The sequence below is a fragment of the Crocuta crocuta genome, unplaced genomic scaffold, assembly GCF_008692635.1.
Source record: "Crocuta crocuta isolate KB4526 unplaced genomic scaffold, BGI_CrCroc_1.0 scaffold204, whole genome shotgun sequence".
NCBI classification, from domain to species: Eukaryota; Metazoa; Chordata; class Mammalia; order Carnivora; family Hyaenidae; genus Crocuta; species Crocuta crocuta.
The window spans coordinates 296827-320533 of record NW_027529603.1 but is presented as its reverse complement, the minus strand read 5'-3'; the positions used below and the strand labels follow the sequence as shown (position 1 = coordinate 320533).

The following is a 23707-nucleotide window of genomic DNA, read 5'->3' as shown; positions in this document are numbered from 1 at the left end:
TTATTTACAATAGCCAAGATATGGAAGCAATCCGTGTCCATCCATAGATGAATGGATAAAGATGTAATATATATATTATGAAATATTAGCCATAAAAAAGAAAGAAATCTTGCCATTTGCAACAACATATATGGATCTATAGGATATACTGCTAAGTGAAATAAGTCAGGCAGAGAAAGACAAATAGCATATGATTTCACTCATATGGGGAATTTAAGAAACAAAATGAACAAAGAAAAAAGATAAACGAAAAAGTAGACTCCTAGAAATAGAGAACAAATTAGTGGTTGCTAGAGGGGAAGTGGGTACGGAGGTGGGTGAAACAGATAAAGGGGATCAAGAATACACTTACTGTGATAAGCACTGAGTAATGTATAGAATTATTGAATCATTATGTTACACACCTGAAACTAATTTAACACTATGTTAATTTTACTGGAAGAAAAATAAAGCATAAAAATTAGTTGCATTTCTACCCACCAGAAGCAACCAGAAAATGTAGTACAAAATGGTATTTTTACAACAGTCACAAAAGGAGTAATGTATTTAGGGAAAAACCTAGCAGAAGATGTGTAAAGTCTGAATGGAGAAAATGATAGAAGTGTTATCGAAACATATTAAAGAAGTCCTATTGAAGTGGAGATATATACCCATGCACATTGATAGGAAGACTTGATACCATAAAAATATCAGCTCTCTCAACATTGATATTTGTATTCACTACAATTATTATTGCTTCTTGGCCTTTTGGCTAAGATCAAGTGTTATACTCAATACAGTTTAATAAAAATACTACATGCTTGGGGCGCCTGGGTGGCTTCGTCGGTTAAGCGTCTGACTTTCGCTTAGGTCATGATCTCATGGTTCTTGAGTTCGAGCTCCGTGTCGGGCTCTGTGCTGACTGCCAGCCCAGAGCCTGGAGCCTGTTTCAGAGGCTGTCTCTCTGACACTCCCCTGCTTACCCTGTCTCTCTCTCTCTCCTAGAAATAATAAATAAATAAATAAATAAATAAATAAATAAAACATGAAAAAATAAAAAAAAAAATACTACATGCTTTTTCATGCACTTGATAAATTTCTAAATGATTCTAAAATGTAAATGGAAGAATTATGATCTAAGAATAGACAGGACATTCCTAAAGAAGAATTAAATAGTCTAGAGTTTCCCCTTCTAGATAACAAAATTTATTTTAGAGCCATAGGCACTAAGACAGCTTAATGTTGGTCCTGGCATTGACCAACTGACCAATGAAATAAAGAGCCTTCAATTAAATTCCTGTATTTATGAAAACCTGATATATTTGAGATCACTTGGAAGGGAGGATGGTTAGTAATGGAGGGGCTTTTAATAAATTGCAGTGTGCTGTTATAGACAGGATAATGTTAAAAACCAAACAAACCCTAGCCTGCGTACCCATGTAGAATAAATTTTTATTCGTTAGCTCATTCCATTCACGTATACACACAAAATGAATCCACGAGAATTAAAGACGTAATTCCAAAAGGCAAAATCTTAACAGTTGTTAAAATTGTTAACAATTGCACTGGGAAGATACTTAATAATTGTATGATGTTTTGACTCCTTGGAAGAGGAGTCAGAGGTTGTAGCTGAAATCCAAGGCACACTTTGGAGGGAAGATTTTATACTAAAACCAAATGTTAAGACTTCACATTATCCTTCGCACTTTCTCCTAAGAGATGATAAATATTGTTAGAGGACCTAAATAAAATGTTGGGTGCCTGAAATGAATATTGAGTTTTCTTTTTGAAAGATTATTAATTATTCAGGTGGCTTACAGGTATCTTTTGGGTTCTCTCACTGTACATTCAAACATGATCATATGATGTTAATCTTCAAATATCTTTTAGTTGGTTTCATAAAAGCCCCCATTTTCTTCTTTTCAGGTTATTCTGGACTTCATGAAGCCATTGAAAGTTGGGATTTCCAAAAAATTGAAAGGTTGGAGGAGTATAGATCACTTTTAAAGCGTTTACAACCAGAATTTAAAACTACAGTTAATCCAAAAGATATCCTTCCTGAAGTATCTAAATGTTTAATTAGTCAGGAGTGTGAAGAAATTATGCAGGTAATTTAATTACTATAATTACTATAATTAATTAATTAGAATTAATTTAATATAATATAAAATACTGAATTTGGAGGAAGTAATTTGAACATGGGAAATGTATTCTGTCTTCTCCACTGATTTAGACCCGAGAAAGATCATTGAAATCCACAAAAGTCCTCAAATATAAGGCATAATTACCTAGAATAGTATTTTTAGTTGTGAACTGAATAATTTTTAATGTCACAAGTTTTTCAGGCTTATCCTATTTTCAGTTAAAATTGTTACTACTTTTGCAAATAATGTTTTATGCAAATTTAAATAAAGTTGAACAGTTTAGCAAATAAAAAGAAAAACTATAGAGTTTAGTGGTTAAGCATTCACGCTTTGGACACAAATTTTGTTAGAATCCTAGTACACCTGTCTATTTGTGGTATGATCTTAGGCAAGTTATTTAGTTTCTCTAAACCTCTGTTTCTGGATGTATAAAATGGAAATATAGTACCTAATTAGCATAATATTTTCATAAGGATTAAATGAGATAATATATATATGTACTTACATATACCTGGCATATAATCATAGGTGCTCAATACATTTTAATTATGATTAATAATAAAAATCATATAGATCCCATTTGCCCTGAAAAAAACCATTTGTTAATATTTTGTTATATTTTTCCAAATATCTCTTTATGCCAGTGTACTCATGTTTTGAATGGTTGTCAAATGGATTGTTTCCTAACATTGCTTCTGCTGATAGATACAAGGTCTCCAAAAAGGTGAGAACACCTGGCTTGACATAGTGATACCATGTGTAACAAGGACAAAGGAAAGAGTGTCTTAAAAGGCACCATGTTGGATGGGGCAAACATGGTCAGGAATCAGACCCATTGAACCATATTATACAATGATTTTAAATCAGTGCTTGAATGGCTATTTCTTCAGTAAAAACTCATAACAGGAAAACTTTTGAAATGATTGACTGATCAACAGCAGTTGTCTTGCTTAGGTGTGTTCCAACAAGGGGTTGATGGCAGGTGCAGAGAAGATGGTTGAATGCTTTCTCAGATCGGACAAGGAAAACTGGCCCAAAACTTTGAAACTTGCTTTGGAGAGAGAAGAGAGCAAGTTCAGTGAACTCTGGATTGTGGACAAAGGTGGGATATTCCAGGGAAGAGCTCTGAAGGGTGGGAAGGTCTGAAAACATGCTCTACCCTTCTTGTGGTTCTACTTAGGGCCTGTTTCATTCCTTCCTATTTTTCACTCACTGTCGTAGGCATTTTACCCTTCAGAGACCCATGGCTACATCTCTAGAGAGAGAGCAGCTGCGAGTTGAATTCTGGGAGGGAAGTGGCTACTTGCCTGCAGAAGTAATTCAGTTGTGTCTAACCCCTAAAACTAACCAGGGCATACTGCTCTCATCCAGAATTAGCCCGTCTGGTCCAAAGGATCTGGGGAAGGCAGAGTCTGAACTCACTCTCTGAGTTTAGATTATCAGAGAAATAGCTTTCAAACTCGAAGGCTTGCTCGCTTTTCAGAGCAAGAATCATAATAGACATAGCTTGGTTGTCTTGCCTGGGAGCCATCAGGAACTAAGCCAGAACAGGACTGAAAAAAAGAATGAGTTGTGATGAAATTTCTGTGCCATCATGTGGTTTCCTGAAGCTAATGTCTTCTCAGAGCATTGTTTTAAAGGCTGAGTTTGGCGAAACCATCTGAGTGTCTGCTCTTTGCTTTTCATAGGCTTCTTTAAGTCACATGGTGTTCTGGAAAATGTCTATATAAATACACATCTGATTTCTTGGGTTAGGTCAAGAATGGAAGACATAAATATCTGCTAAATATTGCTACTCTAGTGTGCATGAGAATCATCTAGGGATTTTGTTAAAATGCAGATTCTGATTTAGTAGGGACTCAAGAGCCTGCATTTCTAACAAGCTCTGGAAGTTGCTGGCTCATGTTCCACACTTTCAATAATAAAGTCTTAAATGACATTGGAGTTCAGACTCCAAATAGAGACATCAAACTCAAAAAGATTTTTTTAATTGTTTTAGAAGGTGAAGCAAGTGGTTGTGCAAAATCTTAACGGAAGTTGAAAATTTTAGTATTAGGAGTATTATGTAGGACTTGTGCTGTCAAGACAATAATCAGATTAGATGAAGTTTCTAAGGTGTTTTTTGGTCTCATACAGATGCAAAGAATATTGAAGTGAAAGTTCTTGAGGATGATGAAATGGAAACTTCTGAAATACAGATTTTCTACAAAGAAGAATCTGAATGCCAGAATCTTAGTCAGAACTCATGTCCATCTTCAGGTACCCAACACTGTTCTTTTCCATAATGCTGTTCATCAGATATTTTGTGTAGGGACATGTCTTCCAGTGCCAAAAATCATAGTCTTAAAAAAATTTTTATTTTTGAGACAGTGCAAGATAGGGAGGGGCAGAGAGGGGGACAGAGGATCCGAAGCGGGCTCTGAACTAACAGCAGTGAGCCTGATGTGGGGCTCGATCTCACAAACTGGGAGATCATGACCTGAACTGTAGTTAGATGCTTAACCGACTGAGCCACCCACGCATCCCAGGGAAGAAATTCTGATTAACATTAAGTAGTGTTAGAAGAAAAGTGTGATTTGGGGCTAACACTACTAGAAAATTTACAGATTACTTTTGCACTGAATGATACAAGTTTTCTGACATTTCAGAATAAAATCAATGAATGTAAGTTGCTTTAAATTTTTCTGACATGTAAAGGCCCTTAACCTTTTAGAAATTTTCATTTTCTTTAAAATAGGTTGGAGTCAATAGATAATTTCAGTGGTCTTTTCTAGCAGTAACATTCTATATGTTTATCTGTTAGTGAGAAAAAGCCTCTGGTTATTTTTTGGAACTTCTGGTTCTATTGAGAGATGATACCATGTGAGAGCCTGAAGAATAATAAAGAATGGTTGCTCATCAATATGAAATTGCTTTGGGAATTCAGTGTTTACAGTTTCTTACTTTTTAGAGGTCTTGAAGGGATTTGTTGTTTTGTTCCATATAGCATTTCCTTTAACCAGTGGCCATCTGCTTGCTCTGAATTAGGCCATTCTTGCTTTAGTTTTTTCCTTACTAGACTTGAAGATTGTTTAAGAAAGAAATCTTTGTGGCTTAAAAAAAAAAAAAAAAACTCTCGCCATTGGTGCTTTGTCATTGAGGGAGGATTCTGTACTTCACATCAATGGAGATGCTAGAATGGTTAACAAGAGGCAAGGATTCTACATTTTCTCAAATGAGGTCCTTCTTGCTAAAGTCAGAATTCCTGTCTATTTGATGATAGATAGCTATTTCCTCGATTCCTCAGAGCAGTAATTACTTGGAAATTTTGTTCCCTTTGTATTACAGAAGTCTCTCATATTTACACTCCAGTGAAGCCAAGAAATTACCAACTAGAGCTCGCTTTCCCTGCTAAGGAAGGCAAAAACTCAATAATATGTGCTCCTACTGGTAAGCTGATTGCCACTACTTACGTGGTTTGCTTTTGTCTTTGCTTCCCTTTTTTTGTCTTTTATTGAATACTGGGACAAAATGGGTGAGGGTCAATATTTTCCTTGGTCCATATGTCTTTTGAGAAGACTGTCCTGGTAATATAGTCTTCAGGTATTTTAAGGAACATGAGGAGGCAAAGAAAAATGCCCTCTTTTAGGTTACTTTATGCCATGACTATTTATTTACATGTTACCTAGGAAGCAGCTTGATATTTTCCTGTCCTGGTGTAAATTCTGCCCCGGTTAACCCATCCACATTCCCAGTTTACCAGTCATTGTGGTGGTTTGAGGGGAGACAACAGTTGTCACATTTGTACAGAAATATTTTAGTATAATATTAGTTACACGTTTTCTTTTTCTTTGTATGTGAAAAGGTTGTGGAAAAACCTTTGTTTCACTTCTTATATGTGAACATCATCTTAAAAAATTTCCTCAAGGACAAAAGGGGAAGGTCGTCTTTTTTGCTATTCAACTCCCAGTGTATGAACAGCAGAAATCCGTGTTCTCAAACTATTTTGAAAGACTTGGGTAGGTATAACAGTTGGTCCTGTTTCTCTTCCTCTAGTTTCATGTAACAGGTGTGTTTTCAGCTTTGTTTGGTTTTGGGAAAACCATGATTCAAAAATGTATAGTAGATTTAGCTTTTATATAATCTGGATATAATTAATTTTTTATGGATTCAAGTCTATTTTGTGAGCTACACTTGAAATCCTAAACTCCTTTGGCTAGCTTTTACAGAGTGAGTAAATGACCGGAGAGGGGTGCCTGGGTGGCTCAGTCAGTTAAGCATCTGACTTCAGCTCAGGTCATGATCTCACGGTTAGTGGGTTCAAGCCCCATGTCGGGCTCTGACAGCTAGCCCAGAGCCGGGAGCCTGTCTTCCGATTCTGTGTCTCCCTCTCTCTCTGACCCTCCCCTGCTCATGCTGTTTCTATCTCTCTTTCAAAAATAAATAAAACACTAAAAAAATTTTTAAAAAATGACCGGAGATAAAGTTTACATTTAAAGGGCACATTTAACTTTTTAATGATTTCATAATTTATTTAATATTACTCTTTTAAGTAGTATTTTCTTTCTTAATGACTTGAAAGAATTAATATATACTAGCGACACTTATAACCAGTTTGCATTTATTGATCATTAACTGTGTGTAAGGTTCTGTGCTAAGCACTTGTTTCCGGATTCCTTTCCGAGTTAGGAGAGCTTAATCAATTGATGCTCTGATCTAGTGTTTCATATTTTTGTGGTTCCTCATTCACATTGTGGTTGGTAATAGGGGATTTCTGTTGTTTCCCAGGTACAAAGTTGCAGGTGTTTCTGGAGCAACGTCTGAGAATGTCTCAGTGAAACATATTGTTGAGAACAATGACATCATCATTTTAACTCCACAGATTCTTGTGAATAACTTTAAAAATGGGACTATTCCATCACTCTCTGTCTTTACTTTGATGATATTTGATGAATGTCACAACACTGGGAAACAGCATCCTTATAATATGATCATGTTTAATTATCTAGATCAGAAACTTGGAGGATCTTCAGACCCACTGCCTCAGGTATTTCTAGATTCAGATGGATTCCTCAGAAGAGCTGTAACCTTCCTAATTCCTATTTACTTACTCTTAGGACCATATTAAGGATGTTCTTTTCAGGTGCTAAATCCATATTGTATAGCTCATGATTAATTTTGATGGATTGATTCATTTATTCACTTAAAGATGCCGCAGCCCACGCCTGCACCGCCCCCCCCCCCCCGCACTGTGCTAGGCACTGGGGATACAAATATAAAAAGACATAGTCCTTGCCCTCAAACAGTTTAAGTTTCATGGGAAGCCAAACATCTATGAACTATGTCATAATGTATGGTGATGGCACACTCTGGAGATGGGTACAAGGTGTAGTCAGAACAGAAGAGAAGCTGTGCTGTGAAAGTAAGGCAAGACCCAACAGAAGTTAGGCAAAACCTAACAAGAGGGTACAAATTAGATAGCTGGATGGTCTTCAGGAAAGTCTGCTGTGTGTCCAAAGGCACAGAGGTATGAGAGAACATGGTGCGCCCAAGAGTGAAGAACCGTGAAGCTCTTCAACATCATTTGAATGTAGAATGTGAAGTATTAAATAGCAGTAGGTGAGGCAGAGTGGGGATAGAGGGAATGACTGATAGAACAGAATGTCAGGGGAGACCAGAGGTTATGCGATAAGTAGACACGTACATGCATTAGTCTGGGAGAGTAGATGGGACACCATTTTTGGTGTCATCAGAGGTGAGGGTGTGAGAGGAGTTAAGACAGAGGGTAGTTCTTAGATTGGGACAGGAAAGGTGAGGAATCCTTGGCATTTAATCTATCTTTTCTTTTAAATGTAGGAGAGGCAGATTATTTGCTGAGAATAATCAAGATGGGAATGGAAGAGGGAACTCAGGGTGCCTGGTATACCAGTATCACATTGTATAAAGCTCTCTAGCCCTAATAACTACCTGTTTAGGAAGCGCAGGTTAAAAGAAATTCAGCCTGTACCCATACACAGAATTCAGTAGGAATCACATTTCTTTTTCTTTTTTTCTTTTTTAAAAAAAGACTGACTCTCTCTGTCAGTCAGAGAGAGAGGGAGACACAGAATCTGAAACAGGCTCCAGGCTCTGAGCTAGCTGTCAACACAGGGCCCAATGCAGGCTCGAATCCACAAACCGTGAGATCATGACCTGAGCCGAGGTCAGATGCTTTACCAACTGAGCCACCAAGGCACTCCAGGAATCACAATTCTAAAAGCTTCTTCTAGAAAAAAATTGGTGGCTAACTAGATATCTTGCTAATGAGTCAGTTATTCAATATTTACTGAGTGACTATTTGAGTAGAATTTAAATGATTAGGTGACCATTAAGCTAAATTTTTTACAAATCTTATCTTACTGAATTCACACAACTACCATTTTAAATAGCTATTGTTTCCCAAGTTTCCCAAGTTTTAAAGAGAGCTGAAGATACTTGTTCAGGGACACACAGCCAGTGTGACATGGTTGAGTTTAGAATGGAATTGTGTCTGATTTCAGTCCCTTTCTGTTCAGTATGTTGTTCTACACATTATAGGGGGGCACAAGAGTAGACAAGTCCTTCCTTGAAAGGGTTTCTGCTCTTGGTTTCTTTGCTGATTCGTGTTCATCTTATGAGTTGTGGTTCCTGCATTTATTCAATGTTTAGCCTAATGGGGACCTTTACATTTGCAATGTCATGGGGAATATCAGAAAAAAATAAATACTGTTTTTCTGAAATTAGTAAAAACAAAAACAAAAAAACAAACTCTGACTTTAGCAGGAAAGAGTTGCATGTGGAATTATGCAAATGGTATGCAGGTTTCTCAGACATCTAATGATTTGCAATATTCCTCATAGGTCATTGGGCTGACTGCCTCAGTTGGCATTGGGGATGCCAAAGACACAACAGAAGCCATGGAATATATCTGCAGACTGTGTGCTTCTCTTGACACATCAGTGATAGCAACAGTCAAAGACAACTTGGAAGAACTGGAAGAAATTGTTTATAAGCCCCAAAAGTGTAAGTGGAATTCCGTATCATGCTCTTTAGGACTTTGTTACCCTCTATGTTTCCTAGTTCAGAGCCATTTGGATGAATACTGAATTTATGCCTTTTCCATTAAGTAGAAAATACTTTACCCCAAACTTGGGGTTAAATAATTAAGTTTCACGCCTCTCTCCTCAGCTAAGCTGTATCCCCAGGCAGTGCATAAACCTCAGGAGTGGACTCTCCTAAAACAAATATTTTTACTCTTCAGTTTGATAAAATTCTTTTTTTCATTTTGCTGTGTTTTTGATAAGGTTCTTATAAAGATGCTAACAATGAGAGATGATAAGAAAAATCACAGCATTAAGAACTGGGCTCAGCCCTTCCCTGCAATGCATGCCTGAGGAGGTGACTGTGTGGTCATTCATTATTGAATATGGATCTGATGATTTGGGTTGAAATGAAGCTAATCTGAATTCATCATATTTTTCCTCAGCAGATCAGAATATGATTTAAAAAAAAAAAAGATTTGAGGGGCGCCTGAGTGGCTCAGTCAGTTGGGCAGCTGACTTCGGCTCAGATCATGAGCTCACAGTTGATGGGTTCGAGCCCCACATTGGGCTCTGTGCTGACAGCTAGCTCAGAGCCTGGAGCCTGTTTCAGATTCTGTGTCTCCCCCTCTCTTTCTGACCCTCCCCTGCTCACGCTGTCTCTCTCTCTCTCGGAAATAAATAAAATGTTAAAAAAGTAAAAAATAGGGGCGCCTGGGTGGCTCAGTCGGTTGAGTGTCCGACTTTTGCTTAGGTCATGATCTCACGGTTCGTGGGTTCGAGCCCCACGTCGGGCTCTGTGCTGACTGCCAGCTCGGAGCCTGGAGCCTGTTTCGGATTCTGTGTCTCCCTCTCTCTCTGACCCTCCCCTGCTCACGCTGTCTCTCTCTCTCTCTCAGAAATAAATAAAATATTAAAAATTAAAAAAAAAAGTAAAAAATAAAAAAAGATTTGACTGGCAAATGTTTATTAAATTCCAGTGCTATACTAACCCAACAAGGGAAAGAGGAAGAAGAGACATATATGCCTTTCTCCTTGCTCTGGGGATAGTATATGACTATATAAGGCAGAACAAACAGACATGAAATAGCCAGAGAGGGGCAGTTAAGTTCCCTTNTGCTTCGTCTCCCTCCCCCCCCCGCCCCCATAGCCCAACCATGTTGCATTCCTCTGGGCTCCTCAAGTGCGTCGTGTGCTTCCTCCTTTCCTCTTCCCCTATTTACCCCACAACATTTCCTCCTTTGGAAGAATTAGAGATTCTTTTTTTGTGTTCCATGATACCTTGCACATAGTTATTGTTACAGCACTTTACTGTGGTTATTTGGCTACGTATATTTCTCCCCTAAGAACACAGACCTCTCTGGACCACAGAGTGTGTTCTTTCCAACTGTGTATCACCAGAACATGGCACATGGTAGGTAGTTAATAAGTTTCTGCTGAAACAATGCAATAATGAATTTTGGGAGCAGTGTGAACATTTCTGAGGGTTGGGTGGGAAAGGAGAAGATCAAAGAAGAGAGGCTTAAAAAGGTGTATCGCAGAGATGACATGGATACCAGCCTTGTCAAAGTAGAGTTGAGTAACAGGAAAACCAGAAGTTAGAAGTTGGATTAGACCCAGACCATGAAAGATAAGGGTGTTAGAATCTGTGCATTAAGCACAGATTAAGTACATTAAGCATAGGGAGCTATTGCAAGGTTTTTGAGCATTTGATATATTATTTAGACTACCTCCCTGTGAGCTTGGGGCCTCAGGTCTTACAGAAGAAGTAACAGAGGCAGAGAAAGATGTGCATCTGCCTACTTTGAACTATGATGTGTTCTTCCTGAAAAATACTTTACTCTGATGGCTCTAGTTTTCAGGAAAGTGGAATCACGGACTACTGACAGATTTAAATGCATCATATCTCAGCTGATGAGAGAGACAGAGAATCTGGCAAAGAGTATCTTTGGTGAAATCGGCACCATAACTCTCGGTGAGATAAATCTCATTTTGTATTCTCTCCAGTTAAGAATAACCATGTATTATTCACTTAGCGTCTTTTTGCTTTCGCTTTAGTGCAGACAGTGTCAAGACTATATCAAGAGATTAGCCTTCTTGATTATAGGTTATTGAGGAACCTTATAATTTCTACTTTAGTCTCTCAGTTTTTTTTAATCCAAAGTAAATCTGTTGATGTACATACCTGAAAAATACCATATTTAAATCAATTTGTGGCTTTCTTAATCTCCCAAATTAGCTTTATGTTTTGACTTCCCTATTTATATGAAACCACCATTTCCCTGATGGCTCACATTGAAACAGGAGGTGACCTTTGATTCTTTGTTCTTCTGAGACTCTCTCATGAAGTCACAAAGTTCTCTTCTTCTCCTCTGTTCTTTCATTTATTCACCAGATATTCATTGTGCTAGCTAATGGGAATAGCAAGATTAAAGATATAGTCCCAACCTCAGGGAACTCACGGTCAAATCATGAGAATCAGATGTGGGCAGCAGTACAGACTCATTGCCATGGGAGCACGTTGGGAACTTTGGCCTAGAATGGGCTGCAGGGAAAGCTTCCTGGGATGGGGTGATGCCTGAGACAATCTTGAAATCTTGAAGCCAAGTTAAGAAAGAGAAACCATCAAATGAAGTTGAAAAAGTGTCAAGCATTGAAGGAAGAGAATGTTTTAGGAACTGGAAGCATTTCAAGGTACTTGTAATACATGAATAGTAGAAAAGAGGTGAGTAGAAAGAGGCAGGCAAGGGACATACGGGGAAAGGCTTGGTAGGACTGAGTTTGACTTTCTCCTAAAAGCCCTGGGAAGCAACTGAGGATTTTAAACTGATAGGTAAGGTGATAAGGATACCAGTGAACAAAGAGAGCCAAACAGAGGCAGTCAAGACAGGTTGGTGGAGGGAAGAGACTTGTGCAGAGCCCTGCAAACAGGAAGTATTCAGATTTCATGGCCTGCTGGCTTTGGATGGGAGTGGGGGTAACTTCCGCCAGGCTTCTGGCTTGTGCACTTGTAGGTACCTGGTGGGTAGTGCTGCTTCCACAACTAGGAGCAGCCCTGGAGATCCTGAATTTGTGAGTTCACCTTTTTTCATACTTAATTTGCTTTTTTTTTTTCCTCTTCTTTTCTTTCACAACTTGCTTTAGGACTTATTCTGACTGATGGCTGGCTAGTTTCCCCACCCCTACTCACTTTTCCGTTCAACCCCCCTATTACCTGGTTGGTATTTCTGAAATACCAGTTTTATCATGTCAGTATCCTGCTTGAATCTCTCTGCCTTATAAGCAAAGCCTCTAAGCGTCTAACCTGCCATTCTGAGCCCTGCCTGCACAACCTGGTTCTACTTATCTTTTCGGTTTTACCTGCCACTCCTTCCATACTTGAATCCTTTGATTTAGCAGTTCCTTGAACATGCTCATTCATTGATCATTCACCTGGTCCTAGGCCATATGCCAGGTGATAGTAATATAGCGTGAACCCTGAGACATAGCTTCTTTCCTGTGGCATTTCCAGTCTACTGTACAAAGCCAAAATTAGATAAGAAATAATAAAACAACAGTATAGGGGATAGGTGGGTGGTGGTGATAAGGTGTGTTTCAGGCAGAGGAAACAGCATGTGTGATGGCCAGGAAAGTGGAGAGAGTATGAGGACTTCCATTAGTCCTGTCACCTGCAGGAAGGGGAGCAGCTGGAGATAAGAATCCAAAGCAGGCAGGGGCACCTGGGTGACTCAGTTAAGTGTCCAACTTTGGCTCAGGTCACGATCTCATGGTTTGTAAGTTTGAGCCCCGTGTTGGGCTCTGTGCTGACAGCTTAGAGCCTGGATCCTGCTTCAGATTCTGTGTGTCCTCTCTCTCTGCCCTTCCCCTTACTCATGCTCTCTCTCTCTCTCTGTCAAAAATAAACATTAAAAAATACTTTTTAATTAAAAAAATGAAAATTAGAGGGTAAAGCGTGCTTAGAACTTTAAATGACTGACCATATGGAATAATGAAAACCTTTTTCTTTTTCCAGAAAATATATCTGAAATTCAAAATAGGGAATTTGGAACACAGAAATATGAACAGTGGCTCAGTACTGTTCAGAAAGCATGCACGGTGCTTCATTTGCCTGACAAAGATGAAGAGAGCAGGATTTGTAAAGCACTGTTTTTATATACTTCCCATTTGCGGGTATGTGGCTTCTTTGAAAAGGCATATTTTAGTTGTAGCATCTAACTGGGAGCTTTGCTCTTGTAGCCAAAAGAACATCAACTTTTCACCCTGTTTCAAGAACTCACTTAGGAACTTTCCAAGAGGTTCCTATGAAGCAGACTTTAAAGTTATCCCATTCAGCATCTTCTCTGCTTACTGAAACTTAATACTAGTAGGAACAGGATGGAAACAAGGGCTGGGATTCTATGCCATGCCTCTAGCATTGGCGTGATTGACGGGATTGAAAGAAATTAGAGAATGATGACCGTTATTGTAGATACGTGATTGGTGACAGCCATCTTGAAAGTTCATTAAGTGACTCCTGTCACCTTATCTTGAGCATACGTTGTCTTACCTTTGGCAAAGCCACATGCTCAGAAATCCAGGGTCTTTGGTTGCTCACTGATTAACCAAGAAGTTAAGACACAATAACCATCACCTCTGCCCATCATGCCGTTGAAAGTATTTGAAAATGCACTCAGTCTCTATGCATTTAGAGAATTTGAGGAATTTCACTGAATATTTGGTGTAGGCATTGAATATTCAGTGCCATCATTCTGAACAGAAGCAGTTGCAATTCAGTAATGGCTCTGGATGTATGAAGAAATTAAGTTGAATGTCTGAATCATGAGGCAAGTTGATGTGGGAATTGATTTGCTCTTGTTTTTTAATCTTTGACATGTATTTTTCTTGTAATTTCCTCTTTCTCTTCTAAGGTGGAATTCTAGAATACAAAATGATCCTAATTAATGAATGATCCTAGCTAATTCAGATTTTTTAAACAATATTTGGTTCACAGGTTTTATTGCAGTTCCATTAGAAATCATTCATCTTGAAAAACTAAGTTGGAATAGATTTGTGAAGAGTTTATTTTGCTCCTCCCTTACTCATGCTAAGTATAGCTAATTGAATTTTAGTACAGTGAATGCATTAGGCATTGGAGACACACTGAAACGCAGTTTTCATTTTCAACAGAAATATAATGATGCCCTCATTATCAACGAGCATGCACGAATGAAAGATGCTCTGGATTACTTGAAAGACTTCTTCACTGAAGTCCGAGCAGCAGGATTTGATGAGATTGAGCAAGATCTCACTCGGAGATTTGAAGGTGGGTGTTGTTTCCACAGGAGGAAACCATTTGGACCTGGTGACTCCAGTGGCAGCTTACGCTGTATTATATTTAGCATGCTGTGATGCTCAGGGACTTGTCCTGGGCTCAAGAAGATACTATGTAGAGAGCAGCACTATTAAGCATCAGTGAAACCTGGTATATAAGGGAAAAAAATCTGTTGCTTACATTATTTCTTCTTCTGAAGAAGTAAAATAGGATTTGCAAAGGATACATCCCATAGAAATTATAATAGGTAGTGGCATTTTGGGGGGTTTAACTTTTAGTAATTTTACAAAGGTTTAAAAATTGGTGGCTTAGTCGGTTAAGCGTTCGACTTTCGCTTGGGTCATGATCTCGCGGTTCGTGGGTTCGAGCCCCGCGTCGGGCTCTGTGCTGACTGCCAGCTCAGAGCCTGGAGCCTGTTTCAGTCTGTGACTCCCTCTTTCTCTGACCCTCCCCAGCTCACACTGTCTCTCTCTCTCTCTCCTAGAAATAAATAAAAAATATTTAAAAAAAAAAAAGCATTTAGTGGTATTAAAGAGATTATAATTTATATGTACTTCTATAAGGAAGAAAACCAACATGGCCCATAATCCCACAGCTCTCATATTTAGAAAACTATAGGAAGATTTTAAATGAAAAGTAGTTCTTCTCCTTCTCTCTTATTTTGGCTGATACAGGCGTATTTAGTATACATATGTGTCACTCAGTGGTGTGCTGCTAAACATTGAGCAACCAGCTCTGGGGCAAAAATGTGTATACATTTATTGCTACATTTAATGTATATGGTAAAGTAGTGGTTATTGCTCTTAAAATTCTGGTCAAAGATTGAGAGATTATTTGAACTCTAGCTAAGGGTCACGGTGTTCTAAATTTCTAGAATTTGTAAGCCACTTATAGAATGTTCCCCTTTTGCAGAAAAGCTGCAGGAACTGGAAAGTGTTTCTATGGATCCCAGCAATGAGAACCCGAAACTCACGGATCTCTGCTTCATCTTGCAAGAGGAGTACCACTTAAACCCAGAGAGTAGAACCATCCTCTTTGTGAAAACCAGAGCACTTGTGAATGTAAGCTTCTTTCTTCTTGTGGATTACACATCAGCCTAGTACCATTTTACTGAAAAGATTGTTATTTGCTCACTGCTCTACAATCAGGCACCCGTATATGTGTGGGCCATTTCTGGGCTCTCTGTTCTACTCTGATTATCTCTTTGTTTACCCTTATAATAATACCTCAGTATCTTAATCAATGATTTGTAGTAAGTCTTGGTACCTGTAGAGCAAGGGCTTTATACTTTTTAAAAATTTTTGGGTCAGTTAAAAACATTGTAACCGTTCTCTGGGCATGTAGTAGTATCTCCCGAGAGTAAATGTTCATTTTACTATATTTGCATCTCAACTAATGCAGTTGAACATTTTCCCACAAACTTATTAGCCATCCATATATCTTCTCTTTGTTTTTGTTTTTTGGTTTTTTTTTTTGTTTCTTTGTGTATTTTTTGTTAATTTTTTAAAATTTACATCCAAGTTAGTTAGCATGTAGTATAACAATGATTTCAAGAGTAGATTCCCTAATGCCCCTTACCCATTTAGCCCATCCCCCCTCCCAAAACCCCTCCAGCAACCCTCTGTTTGTTCTCCATATTTAAGAGTCTCTCATGTTTTTGTAGCCACATATATCTTCTTTGGTGAAGTGTCTCTGCACTTCTTTTTTCCCATTTTAAAGTAGGATCTTATTGGGTTGTTTACCATGTTATTGTTGAGTGTTTGAAAGTTTTTAAAATATATTCTGACAAAAAAGTCCCCTGTGAGAAATGTGATTTGTAAATATTTTCTTCTGGTCTTTTAATTCTCTTAACAGTACCTTTTACAGATTGAAACTTTAAACTTTTTACAAAGCCTGGGTTATCAATNACAGGCTCCAGGCTCTGAGCTGGCAGTCAGCACAGAGCCCGACGCGGGGCTCAAACCCACGAACATAGAGATGACCTAAGCGAAAGTCAGACGCTTAACCGACTAAGCCACCCAGGCGCCCCTTCTTTGTTATCTTCTTGAAGTTTTATAGTTCTGCGTTTTTTAGGTCTACAGTCCATTTTGAGTTATGGGTTGAGATGCTTTTTTTCTTTTTTTACGTGGATATCCAATTACTCTAGCTCTTATGTTGAAAAGATTGTCCTTTCTCCGTTGAACTGACTTTGTAACTTTTAAAAAAAAATCTGTTGACTGATTTATATAGGTCCATTTTGGATTCTTGATTCTGTTCCATTCATCTATATCCATCTATCCTTTAACCCATTCCATACTGTCTTGATTAGCTTTATATAGTATGAGTCCTCCAATATTCTTCCTTTTTTTAAAATCATTGTAGCAATCTTACTTTGCTTTTCTATTTATATTTTAGAGTCAGCTCATTCACATCTATGAAAAAGTCTGTTGAAATTTTGAGTGGGATTGCATTGAATCAATAGATAAAATTGGGGAGAAGTGACATCTTAACAATATGGGGTCTTCCAATCCATGACCATAATCTATCTCTGTCTTCATTTATGTAGGGCTTCTGTATTAGTTACCCATTGCTGATAATGAATTACCTCAAAACTTAGTGACTGGTAGTAACAAACATCTATTATGTTAAAATACCTATGGATCAGGAGTCTAGAAACCACTCAACTGAATGTTTCCAGCTCAGAATCTCACAAGGCTGTAGTCATCTTAATGCGCTACTTGAGAGGCTCAACTTCCAACCTTACCTACATGGCCACTGGCAAGCCTCAGAATCCGTGCTTCTGAGCTCACTCATGTGGGCCTTTCCACAGGGTTGCCTCAGAGCATGACAGCTGGCCTCCTCTAGGGTGAGTGATCCAAGAGAGACTGAGCCTAATGTGGAGGTCGAAGTCATTTTATAACATCAACTTAGAAGTCATCATGTCTGCCATTTTTTTATTCATTAAAAGCGTATCAGTAAGTTCAGTTCATACTCGAGGGGAGGGAATTGCACAAGACCAGGGCAGGAGACCACCTGAGAGGCCACCTACCACATCTTCTTTGGTTTCTTTTATCACAGTTGCATTGTTTTCGGCATATAGCTTCTTCACATATTTTGTTAGATTTATACCTAAGTGTCAGTTTTTTAATGCTATTGTAAATTGTACTTAGTTGCTTGTTGCTGGTGAACAGAACTACAGCTGATTTCTGTGTATTGATCTTATGTCCTGAGATCTTGCTAAACTATTAGTTCTACACACTCACTATTCTGAGCATTGTTTTTTTTCATTTAAAAAATATCTTAGCGATTAAACTGTATTGGATTACAAAGGTCTTAACCATTATGGTTAAGATTGCATAGAATTCCAGAAAGCTTTTATTCTCAGATTTGTCAGTCAGAAAACTATTTACTGAAAGGTTTTTTTTCTTCTTGCAATATTTCAGGGTTAATACCGACGTTATACAAATAGTGTCCAGCTGATAATTCCTTTTGATTTTCAGGCTTTGAAGAAATGGATTGAAGAAAATTCTGAACTCAGCTTTCTAAAACCTGGCATATTGACTGGACGAGGCAAAACAAATCAGAACATATCAGGTACTCATATATAATGAATTAGAGTTAGTATATTACCTATATGAATATTTATAATATATTCAAATTCTTTTTTAATGGTTATATCAGTTGGGACAAATAAAACCAGTAGGAGGTTGTACACAAATATATATATAGATATATATGTTGTTTATGTGTGTGTGAAACATACATTCATAGGGATTTAGGAGTAAGCATACAGAGACTGGCAAAGGAAATCTGAAATCCATAGAGCAGGTGGTCAGGAGCAGGTCTGACCTCCACAGGCATGAATTGTTTGAAGTCTCTGAGCTCAGAAACTGATGCCTAACTCCTCTTTCAAAGGGCCGATTGACTGTGGGTCAGGCCAACCAAGGATGAAACGTCTTTCACAACTTCAGTGTCAAGTGATTAGGAACTTTTTATTTTTTTAATGCTTATTTTTTGAGAGAAAGGGAGACAGAGCAAGAGCAGGGGAGGAGCAGAGAGACAGGGAGACGACACAGAATCCAAAGTGAGCTCCAGGCTCTGAGGTGTCAGCACAGAGCCCGATGTGAAGCTTGAACTCATGAACCGTGAGATCATGACCTGAGACAAAGTTGGACGCTTAACTGACTGAGCCCCCCAGGCGCTCCTGATTGGGAACTTTAATTACATCTGCAAATTTCCTTCACAAAAACACCTAGATCAATAACAAGGTACGGTAGTTCAGCCTAGCCAAATTGACACATCAGAAAGCCATCACAATGCTCAGATGCCAAAAACTTGTAGACATTGCTTCTTCCCGTATGTCCAGTGGGCAAAACCAAAGTTATTTTTTATAATATTGTTTGACATGTCACTCTTTTTCTCCAATTCTCAACCACTGGATTAAAATCACCTGGAAATAGAAATGTTCTTTTATTTTATTGTTTTTTAAACTATAGATGCTTTTATGTGTATTAGATATTTTATAATTAAAAAAGTTCACGCCACCTGGGTAGCTCAGTTGAGTGTCTGACCCTTTATTTTGGCTCAGGTCATGATCTCACACTTCGTGAATTTGAGCTCTGAGTCAAGCTCTGTGCTCATAGCATGGAGACTGCTTGGGATTCTCTCTTCCTCTCTCTCTGCCCCTCCCATGCTCACTTGCTTACTCTCTCTCAGAATAATTAAATCAACTGAAAGGCTGCCTCTGGTATTATCCAAGAAGATCTTGGGTGGCCAGCTCCACCTGACAGTCTTGCAGCTGTGCTCCCCCATGTCAGTGACCAGTAGGGACTGGTCCTCACTCTGTTCCTCCTGTTTAATTAGTTTTGTTTATAATAAGCAGTCCCCATCCTGTCAGTCCACACTCATCACTCTTGTGCTTTTCCCTTATGCGAAGTTTAAACTTCTTGAATCTAAAAAGTAAATTCAGATTTTGAAAATTTAGCTTACCAAATGAAGTCTAACACCAAATTATGGCACGTGGAATTTAAAGTTCTCTGCATTTTGACTCCTACGTGAGTTGATTTTCAAACTTTGTTCTTTCTTCACAAATAGGCACTCAAAGCATTTTTTGTTTATTCATTTATCTATCCACCCACCCATCATCCACCCATCATCCATCCATCATTTATCCATCATCCCTCCCTCCCTCCTTCCATCCATCCATCTATCCATCATCCATCCATCCACATTTGCTTGGAAACGTACTGTGTACCAGTCATTGTGCTTATCCAAGTGGCCTTCCCCAACCTCCTAAAACTAGTTGAAGTGTCTCTCCTTCTCATCCCATAGATCCACTCTGCCTCCATTTCATTGCTTATCACACTGAATTATAGTTCCCTATTTATATCCTTCTTCTATGAGATCCTCGTAGAAAAAAGTGGACCTTTTAGCCATTATATTTTTAGCTGGCAAATTATAATTGGTGAATAAATATTTGATGAAGAAATGGATGAATAAGTTTAGAAATTAATGAAGTATGGTGGCTGCCTTGGGCATGCTCATTATTCAGTAGAAGATGATGGTAAAATAAATTGTTTTGGCCTTAAAATGTACCTGAAGATTTTGGCTGCCAACTTTTATGAATTAACTTAGAGGTAGAGACCTTGAAGTTCTTTTTTTCTTAGTATACCAGTGACTGAGAACTGCATGCTGTTAGGGTCTCAGACTTAAATTCAGGCCTGGTTCTGCCAGGCTGTCAGTTTATCAGACCTCCAAAACCTCAAGGTCTTCATCTGTAAAGGGGAGTTATAACACTTGCCACATCAACTGAAAAGGGCTCTGTGAAGTTCCAGTGAGTAAGTAGTTGTGAAACTGTTTTGTCAGCTGTAAAGTCCTTGACACATGCAAAGGCATTATGATTAGTTGTTGATAGCTTTGGAAAAAAATAAAAAAATAATTAAAAAATCAATATTTGTTTTGAGATAACATGGCTGAAGTCACACAGCTAGTCAGTCCCCCAGCTAGGATTTGAACTCAGGCAGTCTTGTAGCAGAGTCCAAATTGTTAAACACCATCATTATGTCCTCTAAAACAAGGATAGGAATAGGTCCTACCCCCTAGGGTTGTTTTAATATCATGGTTATAAAGCACTCATCGCAGTATTTGGCACATAATAAGCACATTTGGCGCATTCCATCATTAATGGCTATTTTTCAAGGGTAAAATTCTCTCTTTCGGTGAGTTCTAAAATGCCCTCTGACTCTGATGCAGGGATGACACTCCCAGCACAGAAGTGTGCATTGAATGCATTCAGAACTAATGGAGATAAAAAGATTCTGATCGCCACCTCCGTTGCTGATGAAGGCATTGACATCGCTGAGTGCAATTTGGTCATCCTGTATGAGTATGTGGGCAATGTCATCAAAATGATCCAAACTAGAGGTGAGAAAAGCTTTGATGCCATTACTAAGTGGCTGTCAATTGGTCTGAGTGTGTCTGTCATTTAGAAACTTTCTTTCTACCAGTCATTGTGCTTCTGGCCTTTCTCTTTTACTGACCCTTGGTTGGCACAGTGGACTTTGGNGGGTACAATTTTGCCCACTAATATATATCCCACCTTGATTCTTGGTCACAATGAATACTGTTTAGTTGACCTATATTGACTGACACTTATCAAAAGATAATTCTCGCTTGGATGGAGACTTTGGCAGCCAACATGTGGACCTCTCATGGTTGTGCTTGTGGTACTGATGGACCCTGTATTCTAGAAGACATAGTCCATGGGATTCTTCTGTCTTACCTCAACTAGGTGATCTCCTAAATAGCCTCTCTTCCTTTTTTCAATTTCCATAATAGCTGCCACTTTACTTCTTGAAAAACAGCTCTGGGCGTGTCACTTCCCTATATAGAAACTCTAGTACGTTCCAATTTACATGATGTTAAAAAGTTCAAACTCCAACACTAACTTATCTTTCCAACCTATTTTTCATTCTTCCCTTTTATTCATTATCCACTTTTGCCAACCTGATTTCATCATTGTCTCATTGTTGAAGAAGGTGCTCATGTACTGATAATCTTTGTTTTACCTCTTTACCTCTTCCCCGATTCCCTATTACTTGTCCCTAGTCCCGCCCCCTGCTGGCAATAATCTTTAGAATGCACATGATACTTTACAGTGATCATTCTGACAGCACTTATTATTTCTATCTATATTCTGATGACTGTGAACATAGCTACTTACCCAATTCCCTGAAAGCTTTTTAGAGAGGGTGTGTTTATTATTTGTCTTAGAGTGCTCACAGTGTCATCTTGAGGGTTCCTGCTGGATTGTCTTTAAGGCAGTGTCTCTGATAACATGGCTGTCTAATCACACTGCAACATGGAGACCCCAAGGAAGCCAGTCTATGGTGGGCTCTTAGTTTAACAAGTAGTTTTTATATTCACATATATACCTGCATTGAAGCCCATGCTCTAACAGCTCAGCTTTCCTATGAAAGTGGGGTTCGGTGAACCAAAGTTGAATTGTATGAATACCCCTTTGTTTACCTATTCTCAGATTTATCAGAGTTTTAAGTCAAAGGCACTGAACAAAAAATTTGTTTTCTGATAGGCAGAGGAAGAGCAAGAGGTAGCAAGTGCTTCCTTCTGACTAGCAATGCTGATGTAATTGAAAAAGAAAAAATGAACATGTGCAGAGAAAAAATGATGAATGACTCCATTTCAATGCTTCAGACATGGAATGAAGCAGTATTTAAAGAAAAGGTAAGTCTTTTAATCTGTGCTATTCTTTCAGACTCTGACTGTAATAGAATGCGAGCATAGTTGGTACCTTTTATCCATTGCTCTGAGTGTTGCATTAGAACAGGAAGTTTATGCTTAAATTTTTGTCCTGGAGTGAACATCGGAGTCATTCTGCTTTAAGTCTCAGTGAGATTAAAATACAAATTATTAGTGCCGATACTTGAAGTTCGGTTTTTAGTTAGAAAAGGCAAACTGAGTCAGAATGACCCTTAAGTTGGGAGCTCATCTTGAGGACTACACTCTAACAGGCAAGACACTGCCCTTATCCGCCTTTTCCTCATACCCCTCTCGCTAACATCTGGAGTCCTCTGAAAAGAGCCCCCAGTGCACTGCGCATGTGGTAAAATGCCTGTTGTGGCTGTGGATTGTAATGTACACTTGGGAGTGGCGTTACCTGTTCAGTGCAGCCTCTTGGTAGTAACCTTCATTTAATTGTAATTTCCTTTAGAACCCAGAAGCGTGGAACCAGATTGGGGAAAGTTAAGAAACATATGCACACGCACACACACATGCACGCACGTACATGTACCCCCACACTTTCTCTAGACCCTTTGTGGGGACTTTCATCCCAGAATCGCTGCCACTTAAGACAGATGTGACTTAAGGCAGTTACTCTGTCTCTTAAGGCATCAGTCTCCTCATTCGTAAAGTTGGGAAAGAAATGGCATTTAATTCATAGGGCAGTTTGGGGGATAAAATGGGGTATGTGCATCGTTCAGCACAGTGCCTGGTATAAAGTAAGTGCTCAAAAAATGAGAGTTGTTATGGACAGAGGCATATGGAAGGTAGACTTGATCTTCACAAAGATGAACCTTACATTTCAATAGATTAACTCCATAGTGTCCATATTTTTAAAAAGTCATAATCTCTTTTATCAAAAAAAGTTTTAAGAAGCAGTGGCCTTATACTTATTTTAGGACATAAAATCACAACTATATGTCAGTGTTTACTCATTTTTAAAAACATTTCTTCCTAAAGCTTAGAGACTAAAATATTTAAAAATACTTCTTTGACAGTTTTACTGAGTATGGCAGGGAAATTTTTTAGTTCCTCTTAATTTTCTTCCTGAATTTTACTGAAGATAGGGACTTTTCACTGAGCCACCTTCCCATTTCGTAACAGATGGGGATGTTGGCAATAAAAGTTTTAAAACCATAATAGCTTTAATAACCATGCCATAATTTTTGTCTCTTCCATTGGGTGACAAGCTGCTTGGACTCCTATGTGACAGAAGAAATAGAGTAAAAATTTAATGAGGGAGATGGAGACTGGTCCAGACACAGACATTATTTTGTAGTCAGCGTACCAGGACAAGTAGTGGGATGAGGACCAAACAGGTTCAGTATCTGTTGAGTTAGACTACCGAGTCACATTTGGGATTCCCCTCACAGCCATAGAAAATGGGCAGAGATGGTAAAGAATGAGAGGGAGTCTGGAACGACTCCAGGACCAGGACCTATTGGTAGGTGGCAATT

General features: G+C 38.6%; 1 protein-coding gene across 2 annotated transcripts in view; it reads left to right on the top strand.

The window, feature by feature from the left end:
- The window catches only part of RIGI (RNA sensor RIG-I), a 35640-nt gene that overhangs the window by 6479 nt on the left and 5454 nt on the right, over positions 1 to 23707 (top strand). For both annotated transcript variants that reach the window (XM_077761852.1, XM_077761851.1), the window contains 14 exons: positions 1906 to 2087; positions 3078 to 3225; positions 4260 to 4382; positions 5451 to 5552; positions 5968 to 6121; positions 6891 to 7149; positions 8981 to 9143; positions 11016 to 11135; positions 13173 to 13330; positions 14327 to 14462; positions 15384 to 15532; positions 17951 to 18044; positions 20703 to 20873; positions 22042 to 22193. In XM_077761852.1, the coding sequence (XP_077617978.1) occupies positions 1906 to 2087; positions 3078 to 3225; positions 4260 to 4382; positions 5451 to 5552; positions 5968 to 6121; positions 6891 to 7149; positions 8981 to 9143; positions 11016 to 11135; positions 13173 to 13330; positions 14327 to 14462; positions 15384 to 15532; positions 17951 to 18044; positions 20703 to 20873; positions 22042 to 22193 (2111 nt within the window). The remainder of the gene's footprint in view (positions 1 to 1905; positions 2088 to 3077; positions 3226 to 4259; positions 4383 to 5450; positions 5553 to 5967; positions 6122 to 6890; positions 7150 to 8980; positions 9144 to 11015; positions 11136 to 13172; positions 13331 to 14326; positions 14463 to 15383; positions 15533 to 17950; positions 18045 to 20702; positions 20874 to 22041; positions 22194 to 23707) is intronic.